This window comes from Channa argus, chromosome 5 (assembly GCF_033026475.1).
Source record: "Channa argus isolate prfri chromosome 5, Channa argus male v1.0, whole genome shotgun sequence".
Taxonomy (NCBI): Eukaryota; Metazoa; Chordata; class Actinopteri; order Anabantiformes; family Channidae; genus Channa; species Channa argus.
In genome coordinates, this window is record NC_090201.1 from 7,790,937 (window position 1) to 7,811,176 (window position 20,240).

Consider the following 20,240-nt stretch of genomic DNA (forward strand, 5'->3'; position numbering starts at 1 on the left):
CACGCAGTAGATTTAGTGAATGCTTATTGTATCATCATTTGGGCTTGCTATGTGCAGTACACTTAAGATTTTTTAAAATGTGCTGTCATTACTACTTTGTTTGTTGTATTATTACTAACAGGTTGATACTATTACTCAGAAGAATCCACACGCTTTGCAGTGAATATCTAACTGAACTACTTTCTATGAAAGAAATAGACAAAATACAAATACATCTTCAGTAATTTCATGCCACAGCTCCAGCATTTATTGTTAAAAAAAAAATTAGCAAAATATTGAAACATCATCAATTACACACTTAAGCTGAAAATACAGAAAAATAAAACAACCAGATACACCAGATGGCTTAGCTGTTTTCATAATTTGCTTGTGTTTTGTCCATTTGCATGTGGCTCCTAAGTGGCATTGTTTGAAGTTATCATGGCTGCTGTTTAATAAAAAAACATTGTAAAGGAAGGGGAGCAAAAAAAATTGCTATTAATTTCTGAGTTTGTTTTATGAGGACAAAACCCCCTGTAAATTCAAATTGAAAGAGCACATCAAAAACAACAACTTTTTATTGTTTTTTTTTAAGTCGTCAAAGTGGTTGTGGCTGCTTGCCTTGTCTGTCTTTAAATGGTAATCTCCATAGAAGGACCTTCATTTTTCTCTATAGGACTGAGGTGAACTTTCTCTGAAGAGACTTTTGGTACATCTGTTTTCTTCCACAAAAATACAGAGTCAGATTTGGGTGGACGATGGATAGGTGCATGGACTTTAGTCACTGGCAACTGAAGTGGGAAGATTTCAACAGAGACAGTCACATGTGGCTCAGGTGGATGAGGAGGAGCTGGCAGAACCCTGTTGGTGGGCTTTTTGAGTTGAATCTCTACACTCTTCAACAAAGGTTTAGACTACTTTTTCCACAACAGGGCCCTTCTTTTTGACAGAGCCCTTGCGTTTTGGTGCTGATCGTCTAGGAGGGCGTTTGATCCTGAAGCCCTCAACAAGTAGGCTGACTCCTAAATACTGCGGCACTTCTACTGCTGCCTGGAGAACAAAAGTAAACAACATATAAATGACTCTATTTATTCATTTTGCGCCAATATCACTATTATTAAGCTGAAGGGCAAGAAAACTCTTGCTCACCTGTCTGTATATGAGCTCAAAGTCGCCTGTGTTCGCAGTGCGATCAACTCTCCGATCTAGGACTACTCGTAATGTGTCCTCCTGAACAGCAGCACAGAGGCGAGCTGTCACAGAGGTGGAGGGAGCCATGGTGGGACTGGCATTGATTTCTATCAACCATGGACGCAGGTCACGACCTAATTATCACATATCAAAATGTCTAATAAATAAAAACATTTAACTATATTTGAATGCTGTGTTTATTCTATTACTATACTATTTTGGAGCTACTAAAAAGCAGTTTCAATATATGAGATTATGCATGTTGATATGAGACACAGTATAACAAGTATATCTCCACCCTACCTAATATGAAATCAGCACCATAGAGCTCAAAGGTGTTTTTGCGTGACTCCATCAGATCCTGTGCTGTCTGTAATGCATGTATAATAGCCTTCTTCATCCCCGGGACGACCACTGTCTCCCACTCTGCTTCCCGGCCCTGCCTGGACAGAAAGGTCCTGAACTGGTCATCTGACCACATATTGTCTGCTGGGATGCCTCTATGTCGCTGCTGGGAGGGTCTCAGGTGCTTCTGAATGGAGTTATTGCACAGGTGGACAGAGCTGGAATGTTGGGGTAAAGAGAATTCAAGGCAAATGAAAGAATGAAATGGAAATAGATATAAGATTATAGAGACAGTGGAAGATAATAAATTACTAATAGTAGGAAATTTGCTTTAAGGAATTAACTAGGGTTTGTTTTTATTATTTGATACAATTGCATATACATAATTTGTCTGATATTTTTGAAAATCCTGACTACTACTTTAACAACATTATGACTTACACTGATGTCTAATATTGAGGGGTATTTTCACACTCTGTATGAAATCAATACAGATACCAGAAACTCCTTATGGGCATATTAATATAGCTTTTTATAGACAGACTTGAAAAAGTGTTTACTTTTGAAAGGACATTGTCCCAAATCAGTTAAGTTTTTGTCTTTGCATATTTTTTTGTGTCACCACATTTTCAACGGCCATCTAGGTGTTTGTTATTTTCACGTAGTCATAATATACAAGTCGTAACCTAGTGAGAACAACTGTTATGTCCTTAATACTCACTTTACATCAACAACAGAAGCATAGATTTTACATCATTAAGGACATGTTTCAGTTTTCGAGATGACTTAGTTTGTGGCAGATGTCAAAGACATCAAATACAAATTGCAATTTAAATATACCCCAAGGAGATGCCTAACAGTTGTTTTCAGGTCATGCATGAATATAAAAATATGTAAAAATAACCTGCATCATCATAACTAAAGTTGGCTTCTTTATCTCACTTCCTTTTTTCCCCCTTTTTTAAAGTTAAGTTGGTTTCACATCCACTTGTTTTTTTTTCATTCTTGTCCCATCTTTTACCATTATGTCTTACCTGTCCATTGTATCTAGTGTGAACGGTTGCGTAGAAAAGCGCAAATAGCACTTTTTATAGAACCACACAGTCAGAGGGTTCCAGTCAGTGACCAGGAACCACTGGCGCACATCAAACTTGGTGCCAAGGATGAGCAAGGGACATTCCACATACTTCTGTACCACCCACTTGCTTTCCTTAATAAAAGTTGGATTACCGTCCACCAGCCTGAGAACCTGATCCAGATGCTTGACACATTTTATACCTTGAAGGCAGACACAGCAGTCAGGTAAGAGTTTGTCAGCTACATTATGAACGTTCTGAAAATTACTGACGTCTCACCTCTACCCCTGGACTTTGCTCCAGGTTTGATGATCCAGATATTATGTATGCCATCTATGTCCAGCTGTGGACTGACCTCCCCCAGTCTCTGCAGCATCGCTTTGCAGCATTTGACATAATGATCACTGTTTTCAATCTCTGCTCCACCACTGAGTGAGGAAACATGGAAAGCAGAGCTGTGAGATACTATGAAGCACTTTGGATTTTATCACATCTTTATCATAATATACTGAACTTACTGAACAACAAGGTAGTAATTGTTGATAAACTCTGCCCACTCCTGCTTCATTAGTGAATGTGGTGTCTCAGAGCTAATGTCTATGTCTCTGTGCTCCAGACTCTCCAGAGACTCCTGACATACCCTTAGGGCACTGTCAATTATTTGGGAAAGGATAATGGGCTTAGATTTCTTTCGTTTCTTCAGATCTAAGGATGGAGAAATAATATTGTATGTCTCTCTTTATTTGGCTACATTGTATAAATACTCTGTCGTGTGAGATATGGTCATACCTTGACTAGAGCAAATGGTTTGGTTCATTTCCTCTCCCTTAATGCTCTGCTGCCTCTCCACGATGTATTTCAAAAGACTGGTGCAGGCTGTCCTCCTGTAGTCCTCTATACAGAAGACACAGAAAGAGAGCTAAGGTTTGGAATCTTTTCCTATGAGTGAAAGTAGAAAAGGTGAAAATGCTTAGGTACAGTATATAAGCAATTAGATCTGACCAATAAAAGCATGCTTCTCATCCTGTGCTCCTAGTCTGTAACAGCGGGGGAAGAATGTGTCTGGGTCAGCTGAATCGAACCAGTGCAGGTTCCTCAGGTTCACACACAACCCTGCCTGTCAGAGAGTACAGACAAAATTATAGTGTGTGTGACAGGGGTGACTCAGGGTGCATTTTCTATTGTGATACAAACTTAATAGAAACATACCTTGGTGGTGAAGCTGCCTGCCTTTGCAAAATGATTGATGATTTGTTCTTTTTGCAATCTGTTGGTGTTGATGGCATCTCTACGGTTTGTCCAATAAAAATAAACCAGTTCATTCCGAACGAGGCGAGACTATGGAATAAGAAGAAGGAAGGATGAAAGTTAGATCAAAGTCTTAGAATTAGTTACATTTTGGTATTCCGGACATTCAATCTTGAACATGCTCATCAAAGTTTGCTATATATCACCTTAACCTTATGTCAGTCTACAATCATAAAGGATTTCTTTACCATAAAATCATATAGGCCATCTGGAACCTCTTCTTGTTCTAATTCGTCCAAGTCGTCTGAGAAGAAGAAGCAATTTTAACTAACACATATTCAGGGAAACAAAGAAATCTCATTTCTTAAACAGTCACAACAGTTTTAACAAGCTTACTATCACTCTCATCGCTGTCCCCAGCATCAGTAGAGCTGGTTCTGCTTTCACTGCCACGGGGCTGCCATGATTTCTTGTGGGGGTAATGCGATCGTTGCTCAACCCAGCCTCTGGCCCTCAGTGCCTCCCTGATGACCGGGTAAGGACCCTGGATAGAAAATACCTTATGCCTCTGGGGAGAATGAAAATAAAGAAATAATTCATGTGTTTGTAGAAGAATGAATAAAAGGGTTTTGTATTTCTTCAATTATGTCAACTAACCTTTACAGCTTTTTTCACAAGGGCCTTGGCTGTTTTCAGTCTCTCGGGGTGAAGAACAGGTAGGCTTATAAAACGTTGTTGATTTTTGCTCTCTGGAGGTGTACCTGACACACACAAACACACACACACTCAAACTTGTAAATGATGATACTGTACCAAGTGAAAGAGCAATTCTTTTTAGCATGTTGGTTGTACCTACTCATTGGCTGGCTTTTAGGTTCATATTGGTTACATTGCTGGGCCACAGCTGTGACCTTCTGATCCTCGGGCTGGCCTCCGGTGTTTTCTGCAATAACAGTAATATCAAGATTTTCGTAATATGTTCAGCATATTAATACAACTGCTAGCTGAGGCGCAAAGCCTTGTTGTAAGCTTGGCATAACATAAATAGCACAGTTTTCTTCAGTGATAACATGTAGCAGTCCAGTATACAAACGAAGCAATGTTTCTAAGTGCAAAAAAACAAAAACATGACTCTTTAATAATATCTCCTGAGACATCAATTGTCTTCTTGTACTGAATATGACCTTATGAATAATTTTGTGATCTCATACATATGAACACCCGACAAATGCAAAAGCCAAGTTATACAACAGTAACTTTTTAAAAATGTATTATTATTATTATTATTATTTCAGACAGGGACAGTGTTTTTTGTGGTTCTGTCTGTGTCTCACCACTGTCTGAGCATGGTGTGCAGGGTCTATTAGTATTCTCTTGTTCCTCCTTGTCCAGCTGGACAGGCTTTGTGGACCCACTGGCCTCCATATTGACATCAGCTTGCATTCTTCAGGGCAAGCTTTTCTTTTGATCTTCTACATAGTTTAGCCAGACACGATATGCTGCAAAAGACACACTCTACTTTTTAAAGGTTAAAACCATACATGGCAAAGATAAGCAGAAATGATATATAGTTTACATACCTATATTTCGAACTCAGATGTCATGCATCTCTGGCTACTGTTTCTGTGAGGGAGTCTCTCTCCATGTGCTGTGGATAATAAAGTACGTTACGTTGTTGTGCAAGTGACAGCTCGGCCAGTTTGCGATCACACACATATTTTGATATAAAAACACCGCAGATTACATTATATTCAAAGTAGGTTTAATAGTATAACACTAACATCGGTGACTCTCTAAAACGGACTATAGTCCTGTTATTGCCAGACACTCAACTAAACGAAGTGTCTGATATATTGTATGTTAGACTAATCCTACCCCATTTTAAGCAGTTTTGACAAAATAAAAAACGTTTGTATCCTCTTACCTACTGAGTTCTACAAGTGTATTAATTAAAGTACCGTAGTTTTTACTGGAGGAACGCACAAAGAGCCTGTCTCTGCGCTGTTTACTGTTGTCATGGTAATCATGGGATATTTCCGATGTAACTAATCAGACAAAAAATTAATAAAAAGTCGTATTTATCAAACATACCCAACACTATTCAATAATAATTTTCTTATTCCTTTTTAAAAAAAATGTAACTAGCTTTTAGGGTGGCTAACAAAGTTTTAAACCTTGATTGTATACTGTTCTGTCATTGTTACACATGTTAAAGAGATAACTAGTTATTTTTGATTTAGTGTAGTACACCTATTTTAACATTTGACTGTTGGAGCTCTCGTATCCATGTATAATACACTTTTCATCTCTGTGCTCGGTCGCCATTTTGCATGAGGCGGAGCTGTTGAACGTCACGGTGTCACGTGGACACTTGCGCCTGAAGCTCCGCCCAGGCAAGTCCTCGCACAACATTCAAACGCACAAAAGCCCGCTCGTAATTATATACAACGTTCTAAACATATATATTTATATTTTTTTAAATACAGTAGCGTAGGACATTGCACTTGAAATCAGGTAAACCCAGTTACGCATTAACGCGACGTTTTACAGGCACTGAAAACGTTTATTTTAACCGAAGCTAACGTGCTAACTTTACCATATATACAGTATATCTATGATGCTAACGTTAACTGCTACCTAACAGCTTGACCTACGTTTAGATTTTCCCAGGAGGTTGAAACGTTCGTTTAATCCGGAAAATGTGTGGAAGAACTGCGTGCACTCTTGCTCCCGACGAAGTAAGACGAGCCTGCACCTACCGAGACCGAGGAGGGCAGCGGAGACACCCCCGCTGGAGGGATGGCGATGCAGACAAATACCGACCGTCTTATAACAGGAGCCCACAGTCCATGAGTCCAGTGCTGCTGTCACAGAGGCATTTTGATAAGGTGATAGAACCACCGTATCTTCACACACCGTTTCCCTTGTAGTTAAGACACATTTGAAAAACAAGCTTCCAGAGATATTGCGTCAGGTAGGGGTAGATCACATGTACAATGGTTCCTTTTATTGGTTGTAGTTTTATTATATATTTCTAATTTACTTCTAACAAGGGCTTGACGATATAAAGCACAAAAGGTTACAATGGTAAACACCACAGTCTGGGAGCTAGTGATGAGAAGAGACATAAATAATCATGAATATGTCTATCACAGCTTCAACAATATGGAACAATGTAAACCTCAAATGTAATGTATACTGTATGTTTAATGCAGTGGTAAATATTATAGAATGTAGATACATATATTGTTGTATTCACCCCATGTACACTTACAGAATGCTCCTGTGGATGAATGTGTGTTGGCCTCCATGCGCTGGGGACTCATACCTGCCTGGTTCAAGGAGAAGGACACAAGCAAGATGCAGTACAGCACAAACAACTGCCGCAGCGAGAACATATTGGAGAAGAAATCATATAAGGTGCGTGCAGTTGGAGACACTGCTGAGTACCTTTTTATCGAGACGTTTTGAGTGTTCATGTAAGGAGACAACAGTCTTTGATTATTTTTTTCCCCAAAGGACCCCCTGCTAAAGGGACAGCGATGCGTCATCTTGGCTGATGGTTTTTATGAGTGGAAGAGACAGGAGAAGGATAAGCAGCCTTTCTTCATCTACTTTCCTCAGGGACCTAGTCAGGGGAAAACCGAGGCTCGGGATGACCGCACAGCATCAGTTTGTAATAACGATAAGTCAGGGACAGAGTGCCCTGCAGAGGAGGCCTCCACTGGCTTAACAGAGGTTTGCATTTCATCGTCTGCAGCATTATTAGCATACAGCTACAGCAGAAGTTACTATGGGTGGAAATTTCCTGTTTGGTAGAGCAACCCTAGGCAAATACATACATGTGTCCACTAGGTGTCAATTTGGCGCTCAGTATACAAACACCTGGTCGAATTTTAATGTAGCTGTATTATTTTACACAATTTCTTTAATTTAAACAGTACTGACGGTATTAAAAAGTGTACATTGGTAAGACCAAGCATATCTGCTTTTTTGCTGTGGGTTGGTCAGGAAGATGAAGAACTGAGTGAATGGAAAGGATGGACGTTACTAACTATGGCTGGACTGTTTGACTGCTGGAAACCCCCAGGTGGTGGAGAACCCCTTTATACATACACCGTAATCACTGTAAATGCTTCCCCGAACCTGCAAAGCATCCATGACAGGTAAAGTAAGTTAATGAAAAAATTGTTAATCTGTGTGAAATTCTAAATTAGTGTGTGGTTGCATTCTAGGATGCCAGCAATCCTGGATGGAGAGGAAGAAGTAAGGAAATGGCTTGATTATGGTGAGGTAAAGTCTCTGGATGCCCTGAAACTGCTCCAGTCTAAAAACATTTTGGCTTTTCACCCGGTGTCTTCGCTCGTCAACAATTCACGCAACAACTCTCCACAATGCATTCAGCCAATTGATCTAAACAGTAAAAAGGTATTTGAATTACTGTAGTTACTGGGTTGGGAAATTGTGTTAAGCTAAACAGGTTTCAGCTAAGAAATCTGACCTTTGACCCCTAGGAGCCGAAACCCACAGCCAGCAGTAAGATGATGATGACCTGGCTGACAAGCAGTGCACCTGCAAAAAGAAAGGAATCCAATACGTCTGGGAGTAAAGAGCACGAAAGCAAGGCTGAGACTCACCGCAAGTCTCCAGGAGCTCTTCAGCAGTGGCTTCAGGGAGCCAATAAGAAACCAAGAATCAACTGAAAACTAAAATGTAAAAGACTATTTAGGCCTTATTTATTCCACTTTATCCTTCTAAAAAGGTTGTTTGTTCAGGGGTTTTCATATTGGAGTGTAATAAAAAATATGTTCAAAAACTCACAAGATTTTGTCAATAAATGTCAAAATCAAACACGGTATGCTTTATTCAAGATTTTTTATTACCCTTATTACTTGAAATGCAGACATTTTGAAACAATGTAGATGCTATGCATTTATCATATTACTATAATGATGAATGCCAGTACTTCCCCTCAGTTTTTTCTTAAAAGTTATTTGAGTATGTATGCTAATTTTATATTTGTATCGATCTAATGTATTTCAAAGTTTTAAAATAATACAGAGACAGTTAAAGATCTGATCATTTAAAAGAAATATCAAGCACTTAAAATTGTTTGCCAACTGGTGGAGTCAGATATGGAGATTTACAACACAACTTTTTGCATTTCCCACACCTTGATTGACAGGTTTAGTTAATATACAAAGTCTTGCAGTAATTGGCAGTAAAAGAAATGTACTAGCTAACAGTACTCAGTTATGATTGATATTTATACTTGAAAAGAAAAAAAAGCCTCCTCCAGTACTATCTAGTAGAGTGACATGCTGTCTTGATTTTGTTCACAGCCACATTATACCAAGAATAACTGATTACAAGACAAACCATCTCTATAACAGCAGAACAGCAAATAAGATGGTGGGGATAGTACTTAGAAGGAGGAGCCAAGTCTAGATTCAAACAATGTCCTCAACCTGAGCTACAACCGCATTTATTGGGGCTCCTAAATGAGATTTATAAACAGGTCTTCAGTTATTGTGGATTACAGCAAAATGCAAATAAAAAGCTGTACACACTTCTCTGATGGACTTGTCATGAACTGGATTTCCTACCCTAGCTATGCCAATAAACAAGAATCTGCAGGCAGCATCCAGATGTGATCCACACATGCACTTTCACCCATTCCTTCACTACTTTAGACCTGAATGCCTGTTTATGTATGATTCATTTTTGTTTGCATGAGGTAAAATGAAACAATGGTAACAAGTGTTTTTTGAATGTAAAACAAATATAAGCCACAACACAAATGAGTAAAATGGGGGAGGGCAGTGTTTCCTCTATTCTTGCAGCAGTGGTGGGCTGTTAAATTAAGAAAAGAACCAGATTTAAAAAAAAAAAACCTATCTTTACTTATAAATACAAACTTATAGAAATTAATGCTTTGATTTTCCACTTAAAGTATCCAAGTATAATCAGAACACATACAGTGTGTATAAGCAGCAATTTGCATTGAACCAAAAATTAGATTTGCCCAATCCACTACTACTACGAAAAGAAGTACATGGGGAAACACTGGCAAGTAATGAAAATCATACAAGTAAATTCCATATTTCCTTAAGGTGTTCTTTGGGCTTGGAGACATTTATTTTGTAGAAAATGTGTGTTTTGTTTACACATGGAAGTGAGTGCAGCATGTTTGTGTAGTATATTCTGCGTGGGATGCTGCTTGTATGTGGGGCATTAGGAATTAACACAGTGGGCCATGAAGGGAAGGGAAAGGGAATATTTAGACAAGGCAAGACAGGGTCATGAGGGCAGTGGAAACCCTCTGATGGTCCTCGGTTTCCTCAGCAGCTGCAGGTCTCTGCAGACGGCTTGGCTCGCTCGTTCCTGTCCAGTTTTATCGGCTCGGGGAACTCGTTGTACAGCTCCACTTCGGTTTCCTGAAATCAATACAAGCTAAGTTAGTGCCTGGCTAAGCACCTGTCAACTCCCACAGAAACAGATGTTGAGAAATTACATTTAGTTTTAAACACTGGAGGGTCACCCTGACTACTAGGATGTCTTGCTGGCCCAGTTACCTGTTTAAGAGCGTTGCGTGCAATAGTCTGGAAGGCCTGCTCCACATTGATTGCCTCCTTGGCGCTTGTTTCAAAATATGGGATGTTGTTCTTGCTCTGACACCAAGCCTGTGCTCGCTTGGTGGTTACCTGAAATTATTTTCATTAGAACAATAGAATGTTAATTCCCAGCTTTTTCGCCAGTGCATTATCCTCAAACAGTACTAAACACAATAATACATTTCTTGGAGAAAACAAGAAGTGGTGCACATAAAGGCAACTCTGACAACCATAAAGCTTATAATATGGAATCACCTGTCTGTTCTCCAAATCAATTTTGTTCCCCAGCACCACAAAAGGGAAATTCTCTGGATCTCGAGGACTGGCCTGGATCAAGAACTCATCCCTCCAGCTGTCTAGAGTCTTGAAAGTATTGGGTGCCGTCACATCAAACACCAGGACACAGCAATCTGCTCCACGGTAGAATGCTACGCCTAAGGACTGGAATCGTTCTTGACCTGCTGTGTCCCAAATCTGAGGTACACAATGGAGACGAATTAAGCATCAAGAAAGACACGATATGTTTACATGTGCATATTCTAGTTGCTTTAGATATGATATTTGTATTTCAATTAGATATGTAACAATACATCACTGTGACATTTTTCAGGAAATTATTTCCTAAGTACCTGCATTGTCACAAGTCTGTCATCCACCATTACTTCTTTTGTCAGGAAATCAGCACCTATTGTGGCTTTGTACTGGTTACTGAACTTCTTATTCACATACTGGTTCATCAACGAGGTCTTCCCAACTCTAGAAAAGAATATAACATGACAACATTCAGACCATAATGAAAAAAGCATAACAGATATCATTATAATGACTAACTGACTGGCAAAACACAAAAAGGGTCATATTAGAGGTTGTCATATTAGATGGAATGTACCATCACTCACCCAGAGTCTCCAAGAATGATGACTTTGAGTAGAACTTTCTTTCTTGACGTCATTGTGCCACAGCTGTAAAGACATAAGATTGAAGTGGAGAAGAAAGCTTCTAACAAAAGCTGTTGAATACTAGAATTGCTCAAACAAGTTAATTTCTGCTGTGTGCTAGTAATGACCCTTTTGGTATGGACCAACAGGTTTCCCTGACCGTATTTACATGCACTTAAGTAACCTGAGAAACAAGCATTCTCAGGTAATCGAGGAAAAGAGTTTACATGCACTTAAGTAACCTGGTTACCGAAAATCTGCATATACATGCAGCAGAAGCGTAACCTGATTTCTCCTAACAGATTATGAGTGCTGTATGTGTCTTGAAACACATTGCAGATGCAATATAACTAAAAGAAATGTGTCGACTATGTTCGACTTTCCGTTATCTTTAACATAAAGAAAATACAAGCTGCACCACATGTTTCAACTTGTAATGAAAGTTTCAAAACCGGTCCACAAGTGCCGCACTTGGGCTTTTGACATGGCATCTGGTATTTTGGTTATTACACCAATAAAGCACATGTTTTGTGCTATTTATTCCGTTGACAAACTATTCAACAGAAACACATTTTTCCATTGACCCTAAATGTATCACTGATCAAACGCTTTCTTCCTTGCAATCAACACATCACTAAGCAATTCTGACTTTGGGTGACTGGACTTTGTAATAATAAACCAGCTCATAAAGCTGTAATGATCAAAGTCCAAACTCCATTACTGATGGGATTTGAATCACCATTCCAATAAGATCATTAAGATCTTTTGAAAAGCATTACAGAAAAACAGATTTTCTCTGCACATCACCAATAAACTTTAAAGGCACTCGTGTGAACACAAAAACACGACTTGAATCCACAGAGTTTTATTATGGAGCAGAATTAGCATGGAGCAAACAGTGAGGCTCTTATAATCTGCACCCCATGACATTGTGTCATGGATTGATCACATGGTCTAAAAACACAGGACTAACGGAACCATGACTTGGCAAGCATGATTAGCACAGCAAGCACCTTAGCAAGCCTCAATACACATACCGGTATAATACGTAATTGTGATCGATCTATCGGCCTAAGCAGGTATACACATTTGCACTTGATAGACTGTAGAGTATTATATTAACATCTTACGATACGGCCATAAACACGTCAAACAGTTAACGTTAGGGTTAGCAAGGGAGAATAAACAGCACAATTAGAGATCTTACATGCAATAGCTCATAATTGGGTAAGAAAATGGCCAAAGCGATAGCATCGCAACAGAATCATCTTGAAATATATATTTTATAAAAACAATTAAAGGCTGACGTTTTACATAATGAGGCAAGTAACAGTTAACGTTACCGTATCACTGACACTTCATAATTTAGGCTAACATTTGGGTTAGCTAAATGGTAATAATTATTGATATGGGCTGTTTGTTAACGAGTGCTACATTGTTAACACATTAGTAAATTCAACAGTTAAAGTCACTACATATCTACCTGGGCAATGATCCTGGGTTGAAAAATATCAAAAGCGGACTTTTGCTCTGCCTTCGTTGAAGAAGCGTTAGCTAAGGCGCAGGCTAGTTAGCTAACAGGCTAATAGTTTCTATAATGGTATGCTGTAACAAAGCAGCACGTTTACAGAGTCGACAGCTAAATAATCTCCAATAGCTAGCCTCACAGTCAACACCAGTTATCAAAATAAATGTTGCCACTACAGATGTATGCCCCGTTTGTATAACAGAAGTAAGCCTGTCTCGCCCTATTCCCGTTGACGCTCGCTTTTTCTTGCCAAGCTAACGTGCTACCAACTAGCCGAGCTGTTGACTTCCTCCAAAACAAGCCCTGACGGTGGCGGGTGACGTCACACGCCGGACACGCCTTGTTACACCTGACCCGAGAACAGATACTGCACGTCAAAAAAGTGACGATTGACGAGAATACAGATCAAAACAATGTTGGTCCACGGATTCTATCATCTACAGACTTGTTGCAAAAGAAATGTGTTTTTATTTCACCATTGTGGTTGGACAGAATGACCTACCTGGGACAAAAATGTTGCCTACTAACATTACAACATGCTGGTGTTAGTTCTGCGTTGCTGTTCTTCAACTCCACTTTCTCACCTAGTATGAGATCTTACTGACAGTTGTTTTTTTCTGTTTGCCACCCACATGTTACCAGCTCTTGTAGGCTTTTTCATTCAATGATCCTCAATTGCAGTCTGTTCCAAAAATTTCCAAACTCCATTTATCTTAGTAGTAACCAGATTCTATATTTTTAATACACAAGCAGCTACATTGTAGGCCATCAGATTTCCATTTTGTTGTTTTGCAAATGTTTATCCCCTTTTTTAATATTTATAATTCCTTCGAACTTTTAACATGATGAGGTGGCCTTTACATCAGTCAATATCTCATCATCAGTGAACAGCTGATGTGTGCAAAATGGGGATTCAGATTCATTGTGAGCAGTGATTGTACGTTTAACTTAAACAAATCCTAGACAAAACTCAGATAATGACAGATACCATAGTACCACACGTTTGTAATTATAAACCGAATGAAGGACCTTTAGAACTTCAGTCCAACATTCTCCAAACTGATCAAAAAACATTATATCAAGTGGACTGGTGCCACCAGCAGGCCAGGCAAAGTCATTACATGTTATAGGCAGTCTAGCAAACATTAAAACGCAGACACGAAAAGTTTCACAATTATCGTTTAATCTTTTTTTTTATCGTTTAAAACAATTGTATACTGTTTGTGTTATTTTTCATGTTCTTGTCGGACGCACACTACGTATTGCACAGCGCGCCGTGACGTGATCGCGTCGCAGTAAATGAAGCGTCATCTTTTCTGTTGTAGAGCGGTACGGCGGCCTTTCTTTGCTGCTCTACATTCCTCCAAGTCTTTCCGCTTTTTATCCCGGTATTTTAGCTTCATACTTCTTTAACCATGACTCGAACGTTGCCATTTCTCGCAGCATACTTGCTGTTTGTGGCTGCTTTCAGCCCGCAGGTTTCTGCGGACAATTTGGTGAACGAGGAGGTTAAGAGGACAGTGGATCTGAGCACTCATCTGGCTAAGATCACCGTGGAGATAGTGCTGTCCAACCAGGGACACTCCGCCGTGCAGAGCTTCGTATTGGCGGTAGAAGCGGACTTGGTCCCGCACCTAGCATACATCGGAGCCTCGGTGAGCCAAACATCAGTGACTTAAACAACGCCAACACCTCTGCCCATAACCGACTAGTTAGCTTTAGCCTGTTAGCTAGTTGGTGATAACATTAATGGTATACTTATGCTCTGGAAAATTTGGAAGCTTTAATATGTGGTCATAGTAGCAGTAGGGCATAAGTTAAGGGTGGTGTACCATGTGTACCAGACATTTTTCGCTCAGTGCATTAAATCTCAGCTTTTAGCCATGTGATTTAATTCATTGTGGTCCTGCAGGCTATGAGCTCTGCAAGCATGGAAGCAAACAAATACACTCCGCCAAAGTTAGCTACTTTTTCGACATGTGTACTACTACGTGCAAGGTACTAGCACCAGTCCATGTGCTTTGAGCCGAAATGTAGCCAACAGCTCAACATAAATTAGATGAATACATTTTGAATTGCTAGTGATGCTGGCAATAAGATATTAACTTCCGCAGAGCTGCACGCTCTGTCAGTGGCTGAATGACACGTATGCGCTGGAAGTTCACTTCCGTGTGTGACTGCGCAGACCTGCCCCCTTACAGTATGAATGAAAAGGTTGAAATGCATAGTGATTAGACAGAATAATGCCGTAAATAAATCTTTTATATTGACCTGTTGACCGACTAGTAAGCTTCCAAGGATTTATGTTAAAGGGATTTTATGAATTGCATCATAAGGCCTATTGCTTTTCTTGAAGTTCAGTTCATTACATTAGTACAGCATATTCTGACATCCATATTTCTGCAGGTGAAGGGTGATGAAGACGAGGATGGCACACTTGAACTGCAACAAACCACAATTCAGGGCCAAGGGTAAGGTCTTTGTGTAAGGTCTATTGTAAAAACACATGCCAAATCAAAGTGCAGAACATGTTCTGCAGTGGCGACCCCTGAAGGGACAAGCCTGAAAGTCGTTGATCTTTAAAACACAAGATTTCTTTTGTAAAGAAAAACTGAAGCGCACCTCTGTCAATTCAGTGACTTTTTGAAAAGAAATGAGTTTGATTATAAACAATATTTAGTAATTTGTAAAATAACAAAGTTACTTGTTGATAGATCTTCGGTTGTCATTAGCGTCTTCTATAAACAATGTTGCAGTGACAAAAAGAACTTAATGAGAACAATAAACAATTTTAAAGAGAATTAAAGTCACCATTCAAATGCGTATTATCCTTGCTCCACTTTCTGTTTTTTTTTTTTTTTTTTTTTCCTTATGCAGTGGAGAGTTTTACAAGGTTCAGCTGCCCTCCAGTTTGCCAGCTGGTGGTCAGCTGAAAGCAAAAGTGGAGATGACATTCAGCCACGTCCTGAAGCCATTCCCCACTCAGATCACGCAGGCTGAACGCCAGCTGGTGGTCTTTCAGGGGAACCACTACCTGTACTCCCCATACCCCACCCGCAGCCAGACAACACGTGTCCGCCTGGCTTCCAAGACTGTAGAGAGCTACTCCAAGCTGGGTAACCCTAACAAGAACGATGAGATAATAGAGTATGGACCCTTCCGTGATGTGGCTCCATTCAGCGAGGTACAGCTCTGACCAGCTTTGATGAGCCTTGGGTGAAACTGCTAGAAGTTGCTTCAACATTTTGTGTTGTTTTGTTTTTTTGTACTGTCCAGGATACAATGAAGATTCATTACGAAAACAACACACCCTTCCTCACAATCAGCAGCATCACTCGCACTATTGAGGTGTCTCACTGGGGCAACATTGCTGTGGAAGAGACCATTGACCTGAGGCACACAGGAGCCATCCTGAAGGGGCCTTTTTCACGTTACGATTACCAGCGTCAGTCTGACAGCGGCATCTCATCTGTCAAATCCTTCAAGGTGTTCTATTAGACACAAACCATAGTCATTGGATGTGTTTTTATGGTTTTGATGACAATGATGAGGTCTATATATTCTTTCTCTTTACCAGACTATCCTTCCTGCTTCAGCCCAGGATGTCTACTACAGGGATGAGATTGGGAACATCTCTACCTCCCATTTACAGGTTCTGGATGACTCTGTGGAGGTGGAGGTCAGACCTCGCTTCCCCTTGTTTGGAGGCTGGAAGACCCACTACATCATTGGGTACAATCTGCCTAGCTACGAGTACCTCTACACCTTGGGTGAGTTCTAGTGACCTTGACTAATCCAGAAAGGTAATAGTGGAGCATATGAGCAGGAAAGATTCTTTTTTTAGCAACAGTTTTCCTAATCACTGAGTTTTGGGGTATGGTAATGAGCACATTGCATCTCTTTATTTCTTAGGTGACCAGTATGCACTGAAGATGAGACTAGTTGACCATGTATATGATGACCAGGTCATTGACTCTCTAACTGTGAAAATCATCCTTCCAGAGGGGGCCAGGTCAGTGTTTTCAAAAGAATGTCAGGCCAAGTAGAGACTTCTTTTGCAGTAATTGATTTTTATATATATATATATATATATATATATATATATATATATATATATATATATATATATATATATATATATATATATATATATATATATATATATATATATATATATATATATATATATATATATATATATATATGAAATTCTTATGTCTTGTTCTATCAGAAACATCCATATGGACACACCTTACAAGATTGATCGTATGCCAAACCAGCTACACTACACATATCTGGATACATTTGGTCGTCCAGTGCTTGTAGCCACCAAGAACAACCTAGTGGAGCAGCACATCCAGGATGTTGTGGTGAGACACCTGATAGAAAATATATTTCCGCATGAATTCATTATAAAGTAGCAAAAGATTGTCAAAGACTGTTTTGACTACAGTAATTTATATGTAGTATTAATGTTTAAGTAGTGTTGCTAACAATATATGTGTTATATGTTCTGTAGTTGAGGTCTTTTGGCTTCACTGTGTCTTCAAGGCTTAGAAGTTACAGTCCAACTCTCTTGTGCCACCCTGAGGCTAAGATATGTTACAGAAGTCCTGAGGAGTTTTACCCTGCCAATGTAGTAAACTAATCTGAAGCCTTCCTGTAGTGCCATCCTCAGGACAAAGACTTTTGCCTCTGAGTCCCATTTCATGAAGCAGGCTTATTGAGTTTGAGATAAATTTAGTCTTTAAGATCAGCCTTTCTCACTGCTTGATTTTACTCTGTAAAGTTACGTAGATAAACCAGTTAACCTGCTCTATGTAACATGGCTCTAAATTGACAAGATACACTTGTGTTTTAGTTTCTGGACTCAACAACATTTTTTTGTCTTTGATTTGTGGTCGCTGCAACACTCCAGTTTCTCTCTGGTATTTTATTGCCCTTTGGACTGCTGGTGGGGATTTAGATGTTTAATGCTGTTTTATTATTGCCTTTTATTATTTGGAGGTGATACTGTCAAAATCAAAGCTTGCCTACTTCTTACATCTGAGACATTTGATATTTCTACTTGATGCGACTTGATTAAAAAAAATCAATGCAGGAAGTGAAGTGTAGTTCAATCCACAAATCTGTCTGAAAGTGCAAACTTCATTGTTTCAGCACTAGAAATCAGGTCATCTGTCTCATTGTGCTGTCTTTGTCAGGTTTTTAGGAGAAAAACAATTATTGTGATCATTGTGTTTTCAGGTTCATTACAACTTCAATAAGATCCTTATGCTGCAGGAGCCTCTGTTGGTTGTAGGGGCCTTCTACATCCTTTTCTTTACTGTCATCATTTATGTCCGCCTGGACTTTGCCATTACAAAGGTATGACATACTATGTGTTTGTTAAAGATAACTCTGTGGTCTTCTGCACTAATTCTGTCACCTAAAACTGTTTCCTTTGATGCATCACCCAAATTACTTTTCTTTGTTCAGGATCCAGCTGCTGAGGTGCGTATGAAGGTGGCCTCCATCACAGAGCAGGTGCTAACTCTGGTCAACAAGCGTCTAGGTCTGTACCGTCACATGGATGAGGTGGTCAACCGCTACAAGCAGTCCCGCGACACCGGGGCTCTAAATAGTGGCCGAAAGACACTGGAGGCTGACCACCGTACTCTTACCAATGACATCAGCTCGCTGCAGGCCCGCCTCAAAGCTGAGGGCTCTGACTTGGCTGATAAGGTGAGTGACATGTTTAAATAATTGCGTTCTAAATGAATTGGCAGCGCACAGTCAGGCTCCCTACACTCTCTCTGCGTCCCTGTGCCCTCAGGTTGGAGAAGTGCAGAAGCTGGACGGCCAGGTGAAGGAGCTGGTGTGTCGCTCCTGCCAGGAGGCGGAACGGCTAGTGGCAGGCAAGGTCAAAAAGGAGGCTTACATCGAGAACGAGAAGAATCTGACCAGCAAGAGACAAGAGCTCGTCAGCCGCATTGACAGTCTGCTGGATGCCCTCTAAACTACTCCTGCCACACTAGTGCACACAGGCAGACACACACCACCCCTGCTACAACAGTGTGTATGTATGAGAATTAAAAGGAATGTGACACAAATACATTTTCTTAACATCCTTAAACCTTGTCATGGACTATTAACATCTCATCTTACAGTAGTGATGGGTTTATCCAAACACTTGTGCCTTGTGATAAACTTGAGGTCACAGCATATTTAGCTCTACAACAAATACATTACAAGGTTTGGCTTTTTTGTTTCTGTTTTTTGCTTTGTTGAGTTACGCTCGATCCTTCATTTTCACCTTCAAAGACGGATTGTTATTTTTCCCCACACTTTGTTATGTATGGTTAAGGGACTCTTTTTGAAGTGGATAACTGAATAGCCCAAGTGTTTCAGTCTCATGTCTTTACTCGCATACTCTTTATTCTACAGTATCACCTCTATCTGATTTCATTTTCTCTCTTTTGCACTTATTTTTGTTTTCTACTTGGCCCTGACTGTATGATGTCTGGTGTTTTATATTTGAATAAATTTGAAGCTCTGTTTCTGTCATCCTAACTGATTTTTTTTTTTTTTCAATTATGTTTTTTACATTTTGTATGATTTTTTTTGTTTTGTTTTTTTTGACCATGAGATTAGGTTGTATGTGAGGAAAGATGTGGTAAATGGGACACATTTATGGAATGGGCAATGATATGGAAAGCTGAAAGATATGAAATAAAATTTTTGTGAAACATCATTTAGCATGTTTACTAGTGTAAACAACACATTGGTGTATTAGTTTAGTTGGGGAAGCAATATCCTCACTTGATCAAAAGAGGGCACACCTGGGTCAAGAACCCCCACCTCAACAAAATGGATGCTTTTTATGATCAACAAATCTACTCTACATTTTCATTCTGTCAGTGCCATTGAATAGTCTGCTGACAAATACATAAAAATAAGTATTATTGTGGCAGCTCAAAATAAAAATAAGCCATATTTGCACTGTGTACTGTTAAAACTGGCACTTAAGAGGGAATTTCCAGCACTTTGTTACGTTTCTTGTTTCGGAGTAACCCCACCTATAATCCCTCTGCTCCCCCAGTCAGCAGAGCAGCTGACCTGGCTTGATCACAGTCTGAGCGCAGGACAAACATAAGGGTCAGTCTGAGGTCATCGCTTTCCCTCTGAGGTCACCAGGGGTCTTGGCAGGTCATTTCCTGGTCTATAATAACAGGCCCCGTTCCCCTCACAATGATAACGTTAACATATTGTATGTGCCATACAATAATCATTCTGAAAATACACGGCAGGGGGAAAGCAAAGACAATATCTGTTAGCACTG

General features: G+C 39.7%; 4 protein-coding genes across 7 annotated transcripts; 2 read left to right on the top strand and 2 right to left on the bottom strand.

The window, feature by feature from the left end:
• Positions 1–232: 232 nt before the first annotated feature.
• On the bottom strand, positions 233–6,635 carry LOC137127231 (tubulin monoglycylase TTLL3-like). 4 transcript variants are annotated; one of them, XM_067503914.1, is made up of 16 exons: positions 6,494–6,635; positions 5,420–5,487; positions 5,174–5,311; positions 4,696–4,782; positions 4,497–4,600; positions 4,236–4,407; positions 4,088–4,143; positions 3,801–3,929; positions 3,594–3,708; positions 3,381–3,485; positions 3,110–3,296; positions 2,871–3,019; positions 2,550–2,793; positions 1,474–1,733; positions 1,129–1,304; positions 233–1,029 (listed from the first exon to the last, which is right to left on the bottom strand). In XM_067503914.1, the coding sequence occupies exons 3-16, from the start codon at positions 5,280–5,282 to the stop codon at positions 889–891; spliced, it is 2,034 nt and encodes a 677-aa protein (XP_067360015.1). In that variant the 5' UTR covers positions 5,283–5,311; positions 5,420–5,487; positions 6,494–6,635; the 3' UTR covers positions 233–888. The 4 variants fall into 4 exon arrangements, with proteins under 4 accessions (XP_067360015.1, XP_067360012.1, XP_067360014.1 ...); XM_067503911.1 differs by having other exon boundaries at positions 5,174–5,338; XM_067503913.1 differs by having other exon boundaries at positions 5,174–5,354.
• On the top strand, positions 6,539–9,766 carry hmces (5-hydroxymethylcytosine binding, ES cell specific). Its single transcript, XM_067503915.1, has 6 exons — positions 6,539–6,727; positions 7,116–7,259; positions 7,359–7,577; positions 7,851–8,005; positions 8,075–8,267; positions 8,354–9,766. The coding sequence occupies exons 1-6, from the start codon at positions 6,539–6,541 to the stop codon at positions 8,540–8,542; spliced, it is 1,089 nt and encodes a 362-aa protein (XP_067360016.1). The 3' UTR covers positions 8,543–9,766.
• On the bottom strand, positions 8,700–13,219 carry rab7a (RAB7a, member RAS oncogene family). The gene is made up of 6 exons (XM_067503917.1): positions 12,875–13,219; positions 11,353–11,415; positions 11,083–11,209; positions 10,709–10,927; positions 10,415–10,543; positions 8,700–10,276 (listed from the first exon to the last, which is right to left on the bottom strand). The coding sequence occupies exons 2-6, from the start codon at positions 11,403–11,405 to the stop codon at positions 10,181–10,183; spliced, it is 624 nt and encodes a 207-aa protein (XP_067360018.1). The 5' UTR covers positions 11,406–11,415; positions 12,875–13,219; the 3' UTR covers positions 8,700–10,180.
• Positions 13,220–14,219: 1,000 nt separating this feature from the next.
• On the top strand, positions 14,220–19,652 carry rpn1 (ribophorin I). The gene is made up of 10 exons (XM_067505271.1): positions 14,220–14,574; positions 15,326–15,390; positions 15,797–16,103; positions 16,196–16,405; positions 16,497–16,689; positions 16,832–16,931; positions 17,151–17,289; positions 18,167–18,286; positions 18,398–18,643; positions 18,735–19,652. Exons 1-10 carry the CDS (start codon positions 14,335–14,337, stop codon positions 18,915–18,917), a joined length of 1,803 nt encoding a protein of 600 aa, XP_067361372.1. The 5' UTR covers positions 14,220–14,334; the 3' UTR covers positions 18,918–19,652.
• The last annotated feature ends 588 nt before the right edge of the window (positions 19,653–20,240 follow it).